At 39.4% G+C, this 20,771-nt stretch overlaps 1 protein-coding gene across 1 annotated transcript in view; it reads left to right on the top strand.

The window, feature by feature from the left end:
• UMPS (uridine monophosphate synthetase) overlaps positions 1 to 20,771 on the top strand; it is a 54,352-nt gene that overhangs the window by 14,229 nt on the left and 19,352 nt on the right. The window contains exons 2-5 of the mRNA XM_032631133.1: positions 10,263 to 10,416; positions 12,285 to 12,956; positions 18,350 to 18,525; positions 20,090 to 20,204. Coding sequence (XP_032487024.1) covers positions 10,263 to 10,416; positions 12,285 to 12,956; positions 18,350 to 18,525; positions 20,090 to 20,204 — 1,117 coding nt within the window. The remainder of the gene's footprint in view (positions 1 to 10,262; positions 10,417 to 12,284; positions 12,957 to 18,349; positions 18,526 to 20,089; positions 20,205 to 20,771) is intronic.

Below are 20,771 nucleotides of genomic sequence, written 5' to 3'. Positions count from 1 at the left end.
CTTCTGTGGTATAATTATTTTCCAGTTTGTGGGTCACCTACCCAGCGGGTATGGGTTTTGATTTTATTGTGATTGCACCCTTCCTACCTTCTCATTGTGGCTTCTTCTTTGTCTTTGGGTGTAGAATATCTTTTTTGGTAGGTTCCAGCATTTTTTTTGTCAATGGTTGTTCAGCAGTTGGTTGTGATTTTGGTGTTTTTGTAAGAAGAGGTGAGCTCAAGTCCTCCTCTGCCATCTTGTCTCTGCACCCCAGTCATTATTTCTTCAAATAAGTTTTCTGCCCCTTTTTTCCCTCTCTTCTTCTGGGACTCTTCTAATCTATAATGTGAATGTTATTCTCAATATTTTTCCCTAGGTCCCCTACACTATTTTTGCTTTTTAAAATGCTGGTGTTTTGTTCTGTTTATTGCTGCTCTGTTAGGGTGAGTTCCACTGCCCTGTCTTCCAGATTACTGATCTTTTCTTCTGCTTCATCTTGTCTGCTGTTGAAGCCCTCTAGTTTATTTTTCAGCTCAGTTATTGTATTCTGCAGCTCTTTGACTTGTCTTTGGTACGTTTTTATATTTTCTGTCTCTTTGTTGAAGTTCTGTGTTCATCCATTCTTTTTCCTATTTTGGTGAGCATCTTTAAGACCATTACTTTGAGTTCTTTATCAGGTAAATTACTTATTTCTGTTTCATTAAGGTTTTCTATTGGGGTTTTATCTTTTGCTTTCGTTTGGAACATATACCTGTTTTCTCATTTTGCTTGACTCTGTGTTTCTGTGTGTTAGGTGATACAGTTATCTTTTCTAGTCTTGAAGGGGTGGCCCTGTTTGGGAAATAAACCTTACTGTTTAACCTTGCTCTAGTTCTTAGTTGTTTCTCAAACTGTGTCTTTGATTGTTTCACACCTTTGGGGCCCAGAAATGCAATCCCCCCTAGCAACGAAAGCACACACTCAAGTCTTGTCCCCTATTTGGGCTACATGTGCCCGCTGGCTTTGGTGTGCATCCACACCACTGGTGTGGCTGCAGGATCAGTGGAGGATGGGGGGAAAGGCTGCAGCAGAAACATGGGGAAGTGGTGTACTCACCGACTGCTTCTGGTGGGGCTGGGGCTGTGGTGCAGGGAGGGGCAGGCAGTAGCAAGTTAGAAAGAGAGTGTAAAAATGGTGCCTGCCAGTGACTCCATACCTGGAGAGAGCCCCAACAGAGCCCCTCTGGCAGACACTTTAAGATTAGCAAGTGAACTTACTTCACATATGATCTAGGCTCTTTTCAGGCTACAGGTTTTTTTTTTTTTCATTTTAACATCTTTATTGGAGTATAATTGCTTTACAATGGTGTGTTAGTTTCAGCTTCACAACAAAATGAATCAGTTCTATATATACATATGTTCCCATATCTCTTCCCGCTTGCGTCTCCCTCCCTCCCACCCTCCCTATCCCAGCCCTCCAGGCGGTCACAAAGCACTGAGCTGATCTCCCTGTGCTATGCAGCTGCTTCCCACTAGCTATCTACTTTACGTTTGGTAGTGTATATATGTCCATGCCTCTCTCTCGCTTTGTCACAGCTTACCCTTCCCCGCCCCATATCCTCAAGTCCATTCTCTAGTAGGTCTGTGTCTTTATTCCTGTTTCACCCCTAGGTTTTTCATGACATTTTTTTTTCTTAAATTCCATATATATGTGTTAGCATACGGTATTTGTCTCTCTCTTTCTGACTTACTTCACTCTGTATGACAGACTCTAGGTCTATCCACCTCATTACAAATAGCTCAATTTCCTTTCTTTTTATGGCTGAGTAATATTCCATTGTATATATGTGCCACGTCTTCTTTATCCATTCATCCGATGATGGACACTTGGGTTGTTTCCATCTCTGGGCTATTGTAAATAGAACTGCAATGAACATTTTGGTACATGACTCTTTTTGAATTATGGTTTTCTCAGGGTATATGCCCAGTAGTGGGATTGCTGGGTCATATGGTAGTTCTATTTGTAGTTTTTTTTTTTTTTTTGTTACTCGGGCCTCTCACTGTTGTGGCCTCTCCCATTGCGGAGCACAGGCTCTGGACACGCAGGCTCAGCAGCCATGGCTCATGGGCCCAGCTGCTCCGCGGCATGTGGGATCTTCCCGGACCGGGGCATGAACCCGTGTCCCCTGCATCGGCAGGCAGACTCTCAACCACTGCGCCACCAGGGAAGCCCTATTTGTAGTTTTTTAAGGAACCTCCATACTGTTCTCCACAGTGGCTGTATCAATTTACATTCCCACCAACAATGTAAGAGGGTTCCCTTTTCTCCACACCCTCTCCAGCATTTATTGTTTTTAGATTTTTTGATGATGGCCATTCTGCCTGGTGTGAGATGATATCTCATTGTAGTTCTGATTTGCATTTCTCTAATGATTAGTGATGTTGAGCATTCATTCATGTGTTTGTTGGCAGTCTGTATATCTTCTTTGGAGAAATGTCTATTTAGGTCTTCTGCCCATTTTTGGATTGGGTTGTTTGTTTTTTTTGTTATTAAGCTGCATGAGCTGCTTATAAATTTTGGAGATTAATCCTTTGTCAGTTGCTTCATTTGCAAATATTTTCTCCCATTCTGAGGGTTGTCTTTTGGTCTTGTTTATGGTTTCCTTTGCTGCGCTAAAGCTTTTAAGTTTCATTAGGTCCCATTTATTTTTGTTTTTATTTCCATTTCTCTAGGAGGTGGGTCAAAAAGGACCTTGCTGTGATTTATGTCATAGAGTGTCCTGCCTATGTTTTCCTCTAAGAGTTTGATAGTTTCTGGCCTTACATTTAGGTCTTTAATCCATTTTGAGCTTTTTTTTGTGTATGGTGTTAGGGAGTGATCTAATCTCATACTTTTACATGTAGCTGTCCAGTTTTCCCAGCACCACTTATTGAAGAGGCTGTCCTTTCTCCACTGTACATTCCTGCCTCCTTTATCAAAGATAAGGTGACCATATGTGTGTGGGTTTATCTCTGGGCTTTCTATCCTGTTCCATTGAGCTATATTTCTGTTTTTGTGCCAGTACCATACTGTCTTGATTACTGTAGCTTTGTAGTATAGTCTGAAGTCAGGAAGCCTGATTCCTCCAGCTCCGTTTTTCGTTCTCAAGATTGCTTTGGCTATTCGGGGTCTGTTTTGTTTCCATACAAATTGTGAAATTTTTGGTTCTATTTCTGTGAAAAATGCCAGTGGTAGTTTGATAGGGATTGCATTGAATCTGTAGATTGCTTTGGGTAGTAGAGTCATTTTCACAATGTTGATTCTTCCCATCCAAGAACATGGTATATCTCTCCATCTATTTGTATCATCTTTAATTTCTTTCATCAGTGTCCTGTAATTTACTGCATACAGGTCTTTTGTCTCCTTAGGCAGGTTTATTCCTAGATATTTTATTCTTTTTGTTGCAGTGGTAAATGGGAGGGTTTTCTTGATTTCACTTTCAGATTTTTCATCCTTAGTGTATAGGAATGCCAGAGATTTCTGTGCATTAATTTTGTATCCTGCAACTTTACCAAATTCATTGATTAGCTCTAGTAGTTTTCTGGTAGCATCTTTAGGATTCTCTATGTATAGTATCATGTCATCTGCAAAGAGTGACAGCTTTACTTCTTCTTTTCCGATTTGGATTCCTTTTATTTCCTTTTCTTCTCTGATTGCTGTGGCTAAAACTTCCAAAACTATGTTGAATAAGAGTGGTGAGAGTGGGCAATCTTGTCTTGTTCCTGATCTTAGTGGAAATGCTTTCAGTTTTTCACCATTGAGGATGATGTTGGCTGTGGGTTTGTCATATATGGCCTTTATTATGTTGAGGAAAGTTCCCTGTATGCCTGCTTTCTGCAGGGTTTTTATCATAAATGGGTGTTGAATTTTGTCAAAAGCTTTCTCTGCATCTATTGAGATGATCATATGGTTTTTCTCCTTCAATTTGTTAATATGGTGTATCACGTTGATTGATTTGCGTATATTGAAGAATCCTGGCATTCCTGGAATAAACCCCACTTGATCATGGTGTATGATCCGTTTAATGTGCTGTTGGATTCTGTTTGCTAGGATTTTGTTGAGGATTTTTGCATCTATGTTCATCAGTGATATTGGCCTGTAGTTTTCTTTCTTTGTGACATCCTTGTCTGGTTTTGGTATCAGGGTGATGGTGGCCTCGTAGAATGAGTTTGGGAGTGTTCCTCCCTCTGCTATATTTTGGAAGAGTTTGAGAAGGCTAGGTGTTAACTCTTCTCTAAATGTTTGATAGAATTCGCCTGTGAAGCCATCTGGTCCTGGGCTTTTGCTTGTTGGAAGATTTTTAATCACAGTTTCAATTTCAGTGCTTGTGATTGGTCTGTTCATATTTTCTATTTCTTCCTGATTCAGTCTTGGCAGGTTGTGCCTTTCTAAGAATTTGTCCATTTCTTCCAGGTTGTCCATTTTATTGGCATAGAGTTGCTTGTAGTAATCTCTCATGATCTTTTGTATTTCTGCAGTGTCAGTTGTTACTTCTCCTTTTTCATTTCTAATTCTATTGATTTGAGTCTTCTCCCTTTTTTTCTTGATGAGTCTGGCTAATGGTTTATCAATTTTGTTTATCCTTTCAAAGAACCAGCTTTTAGTTTTATTGATCTTTGCTATTGTTTCCTTCATTTCTTTTTCATTTATTTCTGATCTGATTTTTATGATTTCTTTCCTTCTGCTAACTTTGGGGTTTTTTTGTTCTTTCTCTAATTGCTTTAGGTGCAAGTTTAGGTTGTTTATTCAAGATGTTTCCTTTTTCTTAAGGTAGGATTGTATGGCTATAAACTTCTCTCTTAGAACTGCTTTTGCTGCATCCCATAGATTTTGAGTTATCGTGTCTCCATTGTCGTTTGTTTCTAGGTATTTTTTGATTTCCTCTGATTTCTTCAGTGATCACTTCGTTATTAAGTAGTGTATTGTTTAGCCTCCATGTGTTTGTATTTTTTACAGATCTTTTCCTGTAATTGATATCTAGTCTCATAGCGTTGTGGTCGGAAAAGATACTTGATACAATTTCAATTTTCTTAAATTTACCAAGGCTTGATTTGTGACCCAAGATACGATCTATCCTGGAGAATGTTACATGAGCACTTGAGGAAAATGTGTATTCTGTTGTTTTTGGATGGAATGTCCTATAAATATCAATTAAGTCCATCTTGTTTAATGTATCATTTAAAGCTTGTGTTTCCTTATTTATTTTCATTTTGGATGATCTGTCCATTGGTGAAAGTGGGGTGTTAAAGTCCCCTACTATGAATGTGTTACTGTCAATATCCCCTTTTACGGCTGTTAGTATTTGCCTTATGTATTGAGGTGCTCCTATGTTGGGTGCATAAATATTTACAATTGTTATATCTTCTTCTTGGATCGATCCCTTGATCATCATGTAGTGTCCTTCTTTGTCTCTTCTAATAGTCTTTATTTTAAAGTCTATTTTGTGTGATATGAGAATTGCTACTACAGCTTTCTTTTGGTTTCCATTTGCATGGAATATCTTTTTCCATCCCCTTATTTTCAGTCTGTATGTGTCTCTAGGTCTGAAGTGGGTCTCTTGTAGACAGCAAATATATGTGTCTTGTTTTTGTATCCATTCAGCCAATCTGTGTCTTTTGGTGGGCGCATTTAGTCCATTTACATTTAAGGTAATTATCGATATGTATGTCCCCATTCCCATTTTCTTAATTGTTTTGGGTTCATTATTGTAGGTCTTTTCCTTCGTGTTCCTTGCCTAGAGAAGTTCCTTTAGCAGTTGTTGTAGAGCTGGTTTGGTGGTGCTGAACTCTCTCAGCTTTTGCTTGTCTGTAAATGTTTTAATTTCTCCATCGATTGTGAATGAGATCCTTGCTGGGTAGAGTAGTCTTGGTTGCAGGTTTTTCTCCTTCATCACTTTAAATATGTCCTGCCACTCCCTTCTGGCTTGCAGAGTTTCTGCTGAAAGATCAGCTGTTAACCTTATGGGGATTCCCTTGTGTGTTATTTGTTGTTTTTCCCTTGCTGCTTTTAATATGCTTTCTTTGTATTTAATTTTTGACAGTTTGATTAATATGTGTCTTGGCGTATTTCTCCTTGGATTTATCCTGTATGGGACTCTCTGTGCTTCCTGGACTTGATTAACTATTTCCTTTCCCATATTAGGGAAGTTTTCAACTATAATCTCTTCAAATATTTTCTGAGTCCCTTTTTCTCTTCTTCTTCTGGAACCCCTATAATTCGAATGTTGGTGCGTTTCATGTTGTCCCAGAGGTCTCTGAGACTGTCCTCAGTTCTTTTCATTCTTTTTTCTTTATTCTGCTCTGCATTAGTTATTTCCACTGTTTTATCTTCCACTTATCCGTTCTTCTGTCTCAGTTATTCTGCTATTGATCCCATCTAGAGTATTTTTCATTTCACTTATTGTGTTGTTCATCATTGTTTGTTTCATCTTTAGTTCTTCTAGGTCCTTGTTACCTGTTTCTTGCACCTTGTCTATTCTATTTCCAAGATTTTGGTTCATCTTTACTATCAGTTTTCTGAATTCTTTTTCAGGTAGACTGCCTATTTCCTCTTCATTTGTTAGGTTTGGTGGGTTTTTATCTTGCTCCTTCATCTGCTGTGTGTTTTTCTGTCTTTTCATTTTGCTTATCTTACTGTGTTTGGGGTCTCCTTTTTGCAGGCTGAAGGTTCGTAGTTCCTGTTGTTTTTAGTGTCTGTCCCCAGTGGCTAAGGTTGGTTCAGTGGGTTGTGTAGGCTTCCTGGTGGAGGGTACTAGTGCCTGTGTTCTGGTTTATGAGGCTGGATCTTGTTTTTCTGGTGGGCAGGTCCATGTCTGGTGGTGTGTTTTGGGGTGTCTGTAGACTTATTATGATTTTGGGCAGCCTCTCTGCTAATGGGTGCAGTTGTGTTCCTGTCTTGCTAGTTGTTTGGCATAGGATGTCCAGCACTGTAGCTTGCTGGTTGTTGAGTGAAGCTGGGTGCTGGCGTTGAGATGGAGATCTCTGGGAGATTTTCGCCGTTTGATAATATGTGCAGCTGGGAGGCCTCTTGTGGACCAGTGTCCTGAAGTTGGCTCTCCCATCTGAGAGGCACAGCACTAACTCCTGGCTGCAGCAGCAAGAGCCTTTCATCCACACGGCTCCTTAATTTGGGATGATTCGTTGTCTGTTCATGTATTCCACAGATGCAGGTACATCAAGTTGATTGTGGAGCTTTAATCCGCTGCTTCTGAGGCTGCTGGGAGAGATTTCCCTTTCTCTTCTTTGTTTTCACAGCTCCCAGGGGCTCAGCTTTGGATTTGGCCCCGCCTGTGCGTGTAGGTCGCCGGAGGGCGTCTGTTCTTTGCTCAGACAGGACGGGGTTAAAAGGAGCCGCTGATTCGGAGGCTCTGGCTCACTCAGGCCGGGGGTAGGGAGGGTCACGGAGTGCGGGACGGGCCTGCGGCGGCAGAAGCCGGTGTGACGTTTCCAGCCTGAGGCGCACCGTGCGTTCTCCCAGGGTAGTTGTCCCTGGATCCCGGGACCCTGGCAGTGGCGGGCTGCACAGGCTCCCCGGAAGGGGGGTGTGGATAGTGACCTGTGTTCGCACACAGGCCTCTTGGTGGCGGCAGCAGCAGCCCTAGTGTCCCATGTCCGTCTCTGGGGTCCGCACTTTTAGCCGCGGCTCGCGCCCATCTCTGGAGCTCCCCTAAGCAGCGCTCCCAATCCCCTCTCCTCGTGCGCCAGGAAACAAAGAGGGAAGAAAAAATCTCTTGCCTCTTCGGCAGGTCCAGACTTTTCCCCGGACTCCCTCCCGGCTAGCCGCGGTGCACTAACACCCTGCAGGCTGTGTTTACGCTGCCAACCCCAGTCCTCTCCCTGTGCTCCGACCCGAAGCCTGAGCCTCAGCTTCCAGCCCTGCCCGCCCCGGCGGGTGAGCAGACAAGCCTTTAGGCCTGGTGAGTGCCGGTCAGCCCTGATCCTCTGAGCTGGAATCTCACCGCTTTGCCCTCCGTACCCCTGTTGCTGTGCTCTCCTCCGCGGCTCCGAAGCTCCCCCACTCCGCCACCCGCAGTCTCCGCCCGCGAAGGGGCTTCCTAGTGTGTGGACACTTTTCCTCCTTCACAGCTCCCTCCCGCTGGTGCAGGACCCGTCCCTATCCTTTTGTCTCTGTTTATTTTTTTCTTTTGCCCTAACCAGGTATGTGGGGGGTTTCTTGCCTTTTGGGAGGTCTGAGGTCTTCTGCCAGCGTTCAGTAGGTGCTCTGTAGGAGTTGTTCCACGTGTAGATGTATTTCTGGTGTATCTGTGGGGAGGAAGGTGATCTCTGCATCTTACTCTTCCCCAGGCTACAGTTTTTGTGTTGGGTCCCAGGGTGAGTGAGTCTGCACACAAGCCATTTAAGAGCAGATCTCTATTCCCTACATCCATATGGTTTTCCTGGATCCAAGCCCTGTTGGTCTTCAAAGCCAGGTGTTTTGAGTGCTCATCTCTCTGGTGTAGGTCCCAGGGGTTGGGGTGACTGATGCAGAGCATCAGGGAGAAGTTCCATATTTGTGAGATCCCTCCTGGTTATGGGTTGCTGAAGTAGTGATGGAGTTTTTGGCGAGACTGTGTCTCTAACTCTCCTGCCCGTCTCCATGTGCCCTTTTATCCTTTGTTGTGGAGTAGCTGTTCACCTAGCTCTCAGGTTCCTTTTGGAGGGAATTGTTCTTAATGTAGTTGTAGATTTGTTGTGTCCATGAGAGGAGGTGAGTTCAGGATCTTCTTACTCCACCATCTAGAACCACCTTCCCACTTGTTTATTTTTGGTTTTATTTCTTTGCTTTTGGTGTCAAGTCTAAAACATCATTGTTAAGACCATTGTCAAGGAACTTACCACCTGTTTTCTTCAAGGAGGTTTATGTTTTCAGGTCTTAAATTCAAGTCATTAATCCATTTTGAGTTAATTTTTGTGTATGGTGTAAGATGTAGTCTAGTGTTCCCAAAACCATTTTGTTGAAGAGACTGTCCTTTTCCCTTTGTGTATTGTTAGCTCCTTTGATGTAAATTAATTGAACATATATGTGTAGGTTTACTTCTGGGCTCTCTATTCTGTTCTGTTGACCTGTGTGTCTGTATTTATGCCAATACCATAGTGTTTTGACTACTATTACTTTGTAATATAGTTTGAAATCAGGGAATATGATACCTCCATATTTGTTTTTCTTTCTCAAGATTGTTTTGGCTATCCAGGGTCTTTTGTGGTTCCATACAAATTTTAGGATTGTTTGTTCCATTTCTGTGAAAAGTGCCATTGTAATTTTTTAGAAACTTCATTGAATCTGTATATTGCTCTTAGTATGGACTTTTTTTTTTTTTTTTTTTTTTGCGGTACGCAGGCCTCTCACTGTTGTGGCCTCTGCCGTTGCGGAGCACAGGCTCCGGACGCGCAGGCTCAGCGGCCATGGCTCATGGGCCCAGCCGCTCCGCGGCATGTGGGATCTTCCCAGACCGGGGCACGAACCCGTGTCCCCTGCATCGGCAGGTGGACTCTCAACCACTGCGCCACCAGGGAAGCCCTAGTATGGACATTTTAACAGTTTAATTTTTCTGATCCATGAGCATGGAATATTTTTCCATTTACTTATGTCATCTTCAGTTTGTTTGTTTTTAAAATCAATGTCTTATGTTTTTAGTGTACAGGCCTTTCACTTCCTTGGTTAAAGGTCTTTCACTTCCTTGGTTAAATTTATTTGCGTTTTATTCTTTTTTTTTTTTTTGGCTGTGCTGTGCGGCATGTGGGATCCTAGTTCTCTGACCAGGGATTGAACCCGTGCCCCCTGCAGTGGAAGCGCGGTGTCTTAACCACTGGACTGCCAGGGAAGTCCCTGTTTTATTCTTTTTAATGCAATTGTTTTCTTAATTTCTCTTGTGAAACTTCTTAATTGAAGACTTCTGTTGGGAAAATAAAACTAGCAGGTGATAGGTTTAGACATGACAAGCATAATGAATTACTAAGGAAAACTGTGAAGCCTAGGGGTCATCCTCAGTCTTCAGGATGAACATCATAGCCTTTCCTAACACATTCCATGTTGCCCTTGGAGCAGCCCTGAGTCTAGCTAAGTAGGTTAATTCTTCTGTTTTTATATTTATATTTGTAAACTGGGATTTGTGGAGAGGACAACTTAACAAAAAGGCATTTATATTTTTCTGATCAGGTTTAAGACTCTCCCTTGCTGGGTTGTTACTGTCTTTATGTTGTTACATGATTTATACACCACTTAAAATAGTAATAATAATAATTGGGTTATGTGTTGTTTTTTTACAGGTTGCAGAAATTTTATTCCAAACTGCCCAAAATGCAGGGATCAATTTTGATACTGTGTGTGGAGTACCTTATACAGCTTTACCATTGGCCACGGTTATCTGTTCAACCAACCAAATTCCAATGCTTATTAGAAGGAAGGAAACAAAGGATTATGGTAAAGTAAAAATAGTATAAGCTTTAAGTTGATATGTAGCCTGATACTTTTAGAATTTGTTCTTCTAGGCACTGATGTTCATAGTCACCTTGAATATTCTTCATAGGGCCTTTAAGTTGTTATGGCCTGTGGAATTTGTTAACTGTTGTTATAAATCACCTCCCTTTCCTTTAGAGTCTAGGGGTGAAATGCTTTGTATTAATTAGGCAATGAAAAAAAGTGCTTTTTTTGTGCACCAAATTTATGAAACCCAACATTTTTACCAGCGCTTCCCTCATCAGAAGAATGTTCTAAGAGCACTTACTTTCCCAATGTATTTATATTTAAATTGCATGAATAAAATTAATCTGTTAAAGCAATGTGAGGGAATTCCCTGGCAGTCCAGTGGTTAGGACTCTGCACTTCCACTGCAGGGGGCCCAGGTTTGATCCCTGGTTGGGGAAATAAGATCCCACAAGCTGTCCAGGTGGCCAAAAAAAAAGTAAATGCCACATGAAATTCTAAATGAAGATGTTTTTATGGGTTCATGGCGGTAGGTTATCAGGTGGGTGTTTTAAATGTGGGCTGCATTAAAACTAAATCAATCTAAAAGTATTGGAACTGACTTCATATTTGATGATCTTAAGTGCTAATGATTTTTTCGTGTTGTTTTATGTTGGTGTGATACTGTTTTTGTTACTTCTTTTTGAAAAGAGTCCTTTTTACAGATGTGTTCTAAAAATTTTATGATGAAATCATATGATGTCTGGGATTTGTGTCTAAAAATTATGGGGGGAGGGTGATGTTGGAGTTATAGTTGAAGCAAGATTGCCCATGAGTTGCTAAGTGGTGAGGTGCTGTATTTGTGGAGGTTTGTTATACTATTTTGTCTAGTTTTGTTTGAAATTCTCCATTATAAAAAAATTAGACAAATGTTTTTGCCACTTAGCAGCACAGTGTTTATCTCTATGAATCACTGCCATAAGACTACTGTTTCTATTTCCTTATTATGTATCTTCAAAAATATTTCTTAGAATAAGATCATTAACTTAAAAATATACCTATAAGTACTCGCAGTCTCATGTTCTCGTGTAAGATGATTCAGTTAAACTTGCCAATTCTGCAAGGGAAGGAAAGGAGTTGGGGAAAGAGCAAAGACAGTACCTGTGGAAAGTTCAGAACGTAGGCAAAATGCCCACTATATCTATTCTGATTCAAAATAAGATAAACTTGGTAGTGGAAAATGTAAAAATGAATCTCTAAACCATGAGTCTGTGTAGTCTACAGCCTGAGTATTTACAGTTTGTAGATTATCTGAAAATAGTCTGCAGTAGGGGTTGGAGTGGGGAAGTGTGTTTAGTCACATTACATTACATAGCTGATAACGCTGTGGTGATTGACCTCAGTGGTTGTTGAATATTTTCCCTCCTGCATTTATGTGCTCAGAAGTCCAGTTGTTTGGCTGATCTTGAATAAAGAAATTGTTAATGGAAAAAGGAATGATTTCATTGATGATATTGGGCTATTCTTTGTTTCATAACTTTCATTGACCTAGGTGATCTTGCCTTAATAAAACCTGTATTTGAAATTTTGATCATAAACACATTAAATGATGTTTTATACCGTTAAATAATTTGCTAGTTTTACTAAAAATGTTCTGTATATGTAACTTTGACAATTTTGAAATACATAGGCACTGAACAAAACAGTAATTGTGGCACATTGAAGATTCATTAGGAATTTTAAAACTAAAGTAGATTATCAGAAAATATAATTTCGATTATCCCCCTCTTCATAAATACATGCCAAATTTATACTGCAAGATACATCTTGAGTTGGCTGAAATATATAACTTTAAAACAGAGTCAACGTAATTTTTTCTTTTCTAGGTACTAAGCGTCTTGTAGAAGGGGCTATTAATCGAGGAGAAACCTGTTTGATCATTGAAGATGTTGTCACCAGTGGATCTAGTGTTTTGGAAACTGTTGAGGTTCTTCAGAAGGAGGGCTTGAAGGTCACTGATGCCATAGTGCTGCTGGACAGAGAGCAAGGAGGAAAGGACAAGTTGCAGGCACATGGGATTCATCTCCACTCAGTGTGTACATTGTCCAAAATGCTGGAGATTCTTGAGCAACAGAAAAAAATTGATGCTGAGATGGTCGAGAGAGTGAAGAGATTTATTCAGGAGAATGTTTTTGTGGCAGCTAATCATAGTGGTTCTCTCCCTTCTGTAAAGAAAGGACCCAAAGAACTAAGCTTTGGTGCACGTGCAGAGCTGCCCGGGATCCACCCAGTTGCATCAAAGCTTCTCAGGCTTATGCAAAAGAAGGAGACCAATCTGTGCCTGTCTGCTGATATTTCAGAGTCCAGAGAGCTGTTGCAGCTAGCAGATGCTCTAGGACCCAGAATCTGCATGCTCAAGACTCATGTAGATATTTTGAATGATTTTACTCTGGATGTGATGAAGGAGTTAACCATTCTGGCAAAGCGCCATGAGTTTCTAATATTTGAAGACCGGAAATTTGCAGATATAGGAAACACAGTAAAAAAGCAGTATGAAGGTAAGTATTATTCAGGAACCAACAAGAATCACAAATCCAGCTTAAACTGGCTGAAGAACAGAAGGAAATGTATTGGCTGACATGACAAAGTCCAGCTGTAGAAAAGCCATGGTTGGCTCTAGGAGCTCAAGTGATGTCTTTTGGCCTTGCTTTCTCTCCAAGTTTCAGCTCTGCTTTCTTCTCTCTTGACTTCTTTCTCAGGTAGGCACACTCCTCAAACCAGTCGCTCAGACCTGGGGTATAGAATACCTTTATTAGCTCACCTGGGTAATATACCCTGCTCCTGGTGATGTGAGGCTATTTTTAAAAAATTTTTATTGCAGTATAGTTGCTTTACAATGTTGTGTTAGTTTCTATTGTACAGCAAAGTGAATCAGCTATACGTATACATATATCCCCTCTTTTTTGGATTTCCTTCTCATTTAGGTCACCACAGAGCATTGAGTAGAGTTCGCTGAGCTAAACAGTAGTTACATTAGTTATAAATATGATAGATAACATTACTTATCTATCATAGTATCAATAGTATATATATGTCAATCCCCATCTCCCAGTTCACCCCCCCCCCTGCAACTTGGTGTCCATACGTTTGTTCTCTACATCTGTCTCTATTTCTGCTTTGCATATAAGATCATCTATACCATTTTTCTAGATTCCACATATATACGTTAATATACAATATTTGTTTTTCTCTTTCTGACTTACATGACAGTCTCTAGGTCTATCCACGTCTCTACAAATGACCCAATTTCATTCCTTTTTATGGATGAGTAATATTCCACTGTATATATGTACCACATCTTCTTTATCCATTCCGCTGTTGATGGACATTTAGGTTGCTTCCATATCCTGGCTATTGTAAATAGTGCTGCAGTGAACACTGGGGTGCATGTATCTTTTTGAATTATGGTTTTCTCTGGGTATATGCCCAGTAGTTGGATTGTGGGTCACATGGTAGTTCTAGTTTTCGTTTTTTAAGGAACCTCCATACTGTTCTCCATAGTGGCTGTATTAATTTACATTCCTACCAACAGTGCAAGAGGGTTCCCTTTCCTCCACACCCTCTCCAGCATTTGTTGTTTGTAGATATTTCAGTGGTGGCCATTCTGACCCATGTGAGGTGATACCTCATTGTACTTTTGATTTGCATTTCTCTAATAATTAGTGATGTTGAGCATCTTCTCCTGTGTTTGTTGGCCATCTGTATATCTTCTTTGGAGAAATGTCTATTAAGGTCTTCTGCCCATTTTTTGATTGGGTTCTTTGTTTTTTGATACTGAGCTGCATGAGCTGTTTGTATATTTTGGAGATTAATCCTTTGTCAGTTACTTCATTTGCAAACATTTTCTCCCATTCTGTGGGTTGTCTTTTTGTTTTGTTTATGGTTTCCTTTGCTGTGCAAAAACTTTGGAGTTTAATTAGGTCCCATTTATTTTTGTTTTTATTTTCATTACTTTAGGAGGGAAGTCAAAAAAGATCTTGCTGCGATATATGTCAGAGTGTTCTGCCTGTGTTTTCCTCTTAGAGTTTTATAGTGTCTGGCCTTACATTCAGGTCTTTAATCCATTTTGAGTTTATTTTTCTATATGGTGTTAGGGAGTGTTCTAATTTCATTTCTTTAAAATGTAGCTGTCAAGTTTTTCCAGCACCATGCATTGAAGAGGCTGTCATTTCTCCATTGCATATTCTTGCCTCCTTTGTCGTAGATTAGGTAACCATAGGTGTGTGTTTATCTCTGGGCTTTCTATCCTGTTCCATTGGTCTATATTTCTGTTTTGATGCCAGTACCATACTGTCTTGATTACTGTAGCTTTGTATTATAGTCTGAAGTCAGGAAGCCTGATTCCTCCAGCTCAATCTTTCTCAAGATTGCTTTAGCTATTCAGGGTCTTTTGTGTTTCCATACAAAATGCAAAATTTTCTGTTCTAGTTCTGTGAAAAATGCCATTGGTAATTTGATAGGGATTGCATTGAATATGTAGATTGCTTTGGGTAGTAGAGTCATTTTCACAATATTGATTCTTCCAATCCAAGAACATGGTATATCTCTCCATCTGTTTTTGTTGTCTTTGATTTCTTTCATTAGTATCTTCTAGTTTTTTGCACATATGTCTTTTGACTCCTTAGGTTTATTCCTAGGTATTTTATTCTTTTTGTTGCAATGGTAAATGGGATTGTTTCCTTAATTTCTCTTTCTGATCTTTCGTTGTTCGTGTATAGGAATGCCAGAGATTTCTGTGTATTAATTTTGTATCCTGCAACTTTACTAAATTCATTGATTAGCTCTAGTAATTTTCTGGTGGCATCTTTAGGATTTTCTATGTATAGTATCATGTCATCTGCAAACATCTGCAAAGAGTGAGTGTTTTATTTCTTCTTTTCCAATTTGGATTCCTTTTATTTCTTTTTCTTCTCTGATTGCCATAGTTAGGACTTCCAAAACTGTTGAATACTGGCAAGAGTGGACATCCTTGTCTTGTTCCTGATCTTAGAGGAAATGCTTTCAGTTTTTCACCATTGAGAATGATGTTGCTGTGGGTTTGTCATATATGGCCTTTATTACGTTGAGGTAGTTTCCCTCTGTGCCCACTTTCTGGAGAGTTCTTATCATAAATGGGTGTTGAATTTTGTTGAAAGCTTTTTCTGTATCAATTGAGGTGATTATGTGGCTTTTATTCTTCAACTTGTTAATATGGTGTATCACATTGATTGATTTGCATATATTGAAGAATCCTCGCATCCCTGGGATAAATCCCACTTGATCATGGTGTATGGTCCTTTTAATGTGTTGGATTCGGTTTGCTAGTATTTTGTTAAGGATTTTTGCGTCTATGTTCATCAGTGATATTGGCCTGTGATTTTCTTTTTTTGTGATATCACTGTCTGTTTTTTGTATCAGGGTGATGGTGGCCTCGTGCAGTGAGTTTGGGAGTGTTCCTCCCTCTGCAGTTTTTTGGAAGAATTTGAGAAGGATCGGTGTTAGCTCTTCTCTAAATGTTTGCTAGAATTCGCTTGTGAAGCCATCTGGTCCTGGACTTTCGTTTGTTGGAAGATTTTTATTCACAGTTTCAATTTCATTACTTGTGATTGGTATGTTCGTATTTTCTATTTCTTCCTGGTTCAGTCTTGGAAGGTAGTACTTTTCTAAGAATTTGTCCATTCCAGGTTGTCCATTTTATTGCCATATAGCTGCTTGTAGTAGTCTCTTATGATCCTTTGTATTTCTGCAGTGTCAGTTATAACTTCTTTTTCATTTCTAATTTTATTGAGTCTTCTCTCTTTATTTCTTGATGAGTCTGGCTAAAGGTTTATCAATTTTGTTTATCTTCTCAAAGTACCAGCTTTTAGTTTTATTGATCTCTGCTATTGTTTTCTTTGTTTCTATTTATTTCTGCTCTGATCTTTATGATTTCTTTCCTTCTACTAACTTTGCAGGGTTTTTGTTCTTCTTTCTCTAGTTGCTTTATGTATAAGGTTAGGTTGTTTATTTGAGATATTTCTTGTTTCTTGAGGTAGGATTGTATTGCTGTAAACTTCCCTTTTAGAACTGCTTTTGTTGCATCCCATAGGTTTTGGGTTGTCGTGTTTTCTTTGTCATTTGTTTCTAGGTATTTTTTGATTTCTTCAGTGATCTCTTGGTTATTTAGTAGCATATTGCTTAGCCTCCATGTGTTTGTGTTGTACAGTTTGTTTCCTGTAATTGCTTTCTAATCTCGTAGTGTTGTGGTTGGAAAGTTGCTTGATACGATTTCAATTTCTTAAATCTACTGATTTGTGACCCAAGATGTGATCTATCCTGGAGAATGTTCCGTGTGCACTTGAGAAGAAAGTATATTCTGCTGCTTTCGGATGGAATGTCCTGTAAATATCGATTAAGTGTATCTGGTCTAACGTGTCATTTAAGGCTTTTGTTTCCTTATTAGTTTTCTGTCTGGATGATCTGTCCATTGGTGTAAGTGGGGTGTTAAATTCCACCACTATTATTGTGTTACTGTCGATTTCCCCTTTCACGGCTGTGAGCATTTGCCTTATGTATTGAGGTGCTCCTGTGTTGGGTACGTAAATATTTATGGTTGTTATGTCTTTGTCTTCTAGGGTTGATCCCTTGATCATTGTGAGGCTATTTATGTAAACTTCTTGAACCCCAAGGTATAGTTAGGGGTTATTTCCCTAAAGAAAATGGCTGTGCTTATGCCAGAAGAAAGGGACATGGGTTCTAGGCAGGCAAAAATGACAGATGTTGGCCCTGCAGAACACAATGAGTTCTGAATATTCAAAGAATGAAAATTGCAGATATAGGAGACAAGGAAAAGGTAGTATAAAGTAAGATTTATTTTTAGCAGAAAAAGATCTGTTGATATGCATCCTTTTTAAAAAATTTTGTTAAATAGGAGCTCAAGGTAAGAGCATACATTAGTTTAAAAAGTGCTTAATTCTTTACCCATTCTTCTATGCAACTTTCTGTTATATTGGGTATATCTCTTTTTTCACTTACCCTTACAACAGACATTTTATGTTATTTAACAGTTATAAGCATCTTTTGAGATAACAATTTTTCTTAAAGTAATACATATATATTCTTAAGCTGTTTCTTTAGGAGAGATTTGTCTGTAATGACTTTCTTCATGTGCTAAAGATATTGACTGTTGGGACTTCCCTGGTGGTCCAGTGGTTAAGACTGCGCTCCCAATGCATGGGGCCCAGGTTCAGTCCCTGGTCAGGGAACTAGATCCCGCATGCTGCAACTAAGAGCCCGCATGCCGCAAGTAAGACCCGGCACAGCCAAATCAATAAATAAATACTTCTAAAAAAAAGATTGACTGTTGAAAGAGTTATACAAACTTCTATAGGTTTACATATAGTTTTTTTTTCAAAAATCTACTTGGGTTACTGTTGTCTGCTTTTAAAATGAATACAATTGTCTATTGAAATTTGAAGAGCTAAAGAGATCTAAGGAACAAGTAGATTTGAGAGATGGTAAAGTTTCTGAGAGATCCCTACAGAACGAAAATTTGTCATCTTTAGAGGAATTTCAGTTGATGTCTTCCACTTAACAAACAACCTGTCTTCACTGGACCCTTTCCAGTTGCATAAATCTGGTAGTCACAAGCATCAGCCTGCAAGGAAAAAGTCTTATCAGTTTTGCTAGTAAACTAAGTGTAGAACTTATAAGATATTTTTCTCCTTGTGATTTCTCAACCAGCTAACCAGGTGGACAGATACATTTTTCACAAGTAGGTCCATTGATAATCACTAAAATTCTTGAAGTGTTTCGCTATTACATTGACATGTTACTACTAGGAGATTATTTCCATATTGTAGTTGGTTGGTTGGGTAAAAGTTAAGGGATTTTGTTTGGAAATTGACAGATATCTTTTTTCCCCTTTTCATAGGTGGTGTCTTTAAAATAGCTTCTTGGGCAGATCTAGTAAACGCTCATGTGGTTCCAGGCTCAGGAGTTGTGAAAGGCCTGGGAGAAGTAGGCCTGCCCCTGCACCGGGCGTGCTTACTCATTGCAGAAATGAGCTCTGCTGGCTCCTTGGCCACTGGGAGCTATACTGAAGCAGCGGTAAGTGACAGAGGAGAGAGATTGGGGCAAATAGAAGGCCAGGGCTGTGACACTAGATGTTACAAGGGAAGAAAATACCTTAATTTGGGGTCTATGGAATTGCTGTCAAAAACAAAAAAATCACCTGCTGTTTGTGTGACAGTATATTAATACTAGTTGGCTAGAATATCCTGATGGTTAATAGCATTTTATATCTTGTAGTGTACACCAAAGAAATTTGAACTGTACTCTAAGAGAGGAACATTGAAACACGGATATTGGGTCAAATAAACATATGTCTGTATTTACCTGGTCTTTAAGATAGAGGAGTTTTTTCCCTTTCACCATGAATTGAAATTGAATAGCTTTTTCCCAGATACGCAGTTTCTTGGAGTCTCCCGAGTCACACACAGATGCATATTCTCATGACAGCAGCCCACATGAAGCAGCTTACCTTTTCAGTCTTTGATATTGATTGGCATTGTATGGGAGAGCTCTTAACTAGAGTCCAGACACATTGTTTCCTTTAGTAGCTCCCCATTATTAAAAATCCTTATAACACCATACATGTTAGTGCCCAGCTCCAACCCCCTGCATGCCAGAAAAAATGAGAGATGGATAATCATCTAGTTATAAAGCTCCTCTTTACAGTCTCCTCTGGGCAAGGTTCATAGTTGGATAATCACCTAGAAAGATGGACGGATTATCTTTGCAGATATTTTAAAGACTATTACTTTTTAAAGTAACAGGAATTTTAAATAAAATTTTAATTTTTACATGGGAATTTATGTTTCATATTTCAAAGCCTGTGGAACTGTGAAGAATTCATATGGCCCTAGGGCCAGGTTTTAACAGCACCCCTGAATTGACCATAAATGTCTATGATTTCCCAACTCTCATAGCAGAGGGTCCATGAGTCAGTGCTAATATTTGGCATTCTGGATCTGGCTCAAGGACAGTACATTGATTTTTGGTTGGTGGTAGTACTTAGTGGCAAGAATGGAACAGTCTGGGCCTCAGGGAAGAGCCAAATTAGAAAGTCAGGCAGACCTTCTAGGGAGGCTTCTATGAATGTGAGGTAATGGTAGAGAAATTGTGGAGACAAGTTATTGGCAAATGTTAAAGAAGAGGGAAAACTGTAGAGGTAAGATTTCTTTAGCTAGCTCTTAACAACATAGTGGTTTTTTATGTGGTGGCTGTCCTTGAATATCTATGTAGATAGGCAGTAAGTCAGTGTGGTTTTATACCATTATAAATGTATTCTAGAGTACTACTTAATATCCTTTTTGGAAGTAGGTAGGTCCCCAAGCATTATTACAAATAAGTAACGATGCAGCATCTAGAGTTTAGATGCACATAATATAAGATTTTTAGTGTTTTCAGTGTTTGGTTATAGGAGAAGGGGACAGAAGGTGTTATTTCAGGGTGGTCTTAATGGAGCAAGTGTGTAGATTCATATTTAAGATTACCCGTTTTAGATGTAATTAGTTTAATATGAAATGAGGAAATGCATCTATGAAATAAAGTTTCTTACATTCTGTGTGGTTAAGTGCTTTCTTGTAATCTTTTATTACATTCCATTTAGGTGAGAATGGCTGAAGAGCATTCTGAATTTGTGGTTGGTTTTATTTCTGGCTCCCGAGTAAGCATGAAACCAGAATTTCTTCACTTGACTCCAGGAGTTCAGTTAGAAGCAGGAGGTAAGTCTATTCATTGGTAATGGTTTTTCCAAAATGCTTCTTTACCCAAGTCAGCAAGGACAAAATAAAACTTAGATATGCAAAATAGCTTGCAGTCTAATTTTAGGATGAAAATCTAGAAAGCTACTTTTTGTTGAAAAATGCCCAGAAACTGATAATTTTAATTGTTCCCAACTGATGTTCCAAATATGCTGCCAAAAAAGGTGTTCTGTGCTCAAGGAGGAATGCTCTAGGTTAAACAAAACCAGACATTTGTTTAGGACTTTGCAGAGCCTTTGATGTGCTAATGTTTATTGTGGCTCTTCAGTGTGGAGATACATGGTTCTGTCATGTCATCCAAACTTACCTTGAACACGTTAACACTTTTAGCAGTCTGAGAAATGCAGTTGCAGTGAGAAATGCAGTTGCAGTGGCTAAAAGAAAAAGAGCAAACTTTCTCAATGATAGTCTCTAGTCAGTGAAGGAGTAATCTAGGTTATTAAATGTCCTTTTGGGGTTCAAAGTTGTTTTGTTTTTTTACTTTTAAAAAAGTAATATAGTAATTGAAATATAGTTGATTTAAATGTG

Source organism: Phocoena sinus, chromosome 4 (assembly GCF_008692025.1).
Source record: "Phocoena sinus isolate mPhoSin1 chromosome 4, mPhoSin1.pri, whole genome shotgun sequence".
Taxonomy (NCBI): Eukaryota; Metazoa; Chordata; class Mammalia; order Artiodactyla; family Phocoenidae; genus Phocoena; species Phocoena sinus.
This window is presented reverse-complemented; position numbering and strand designations above follow the sequence as displayed.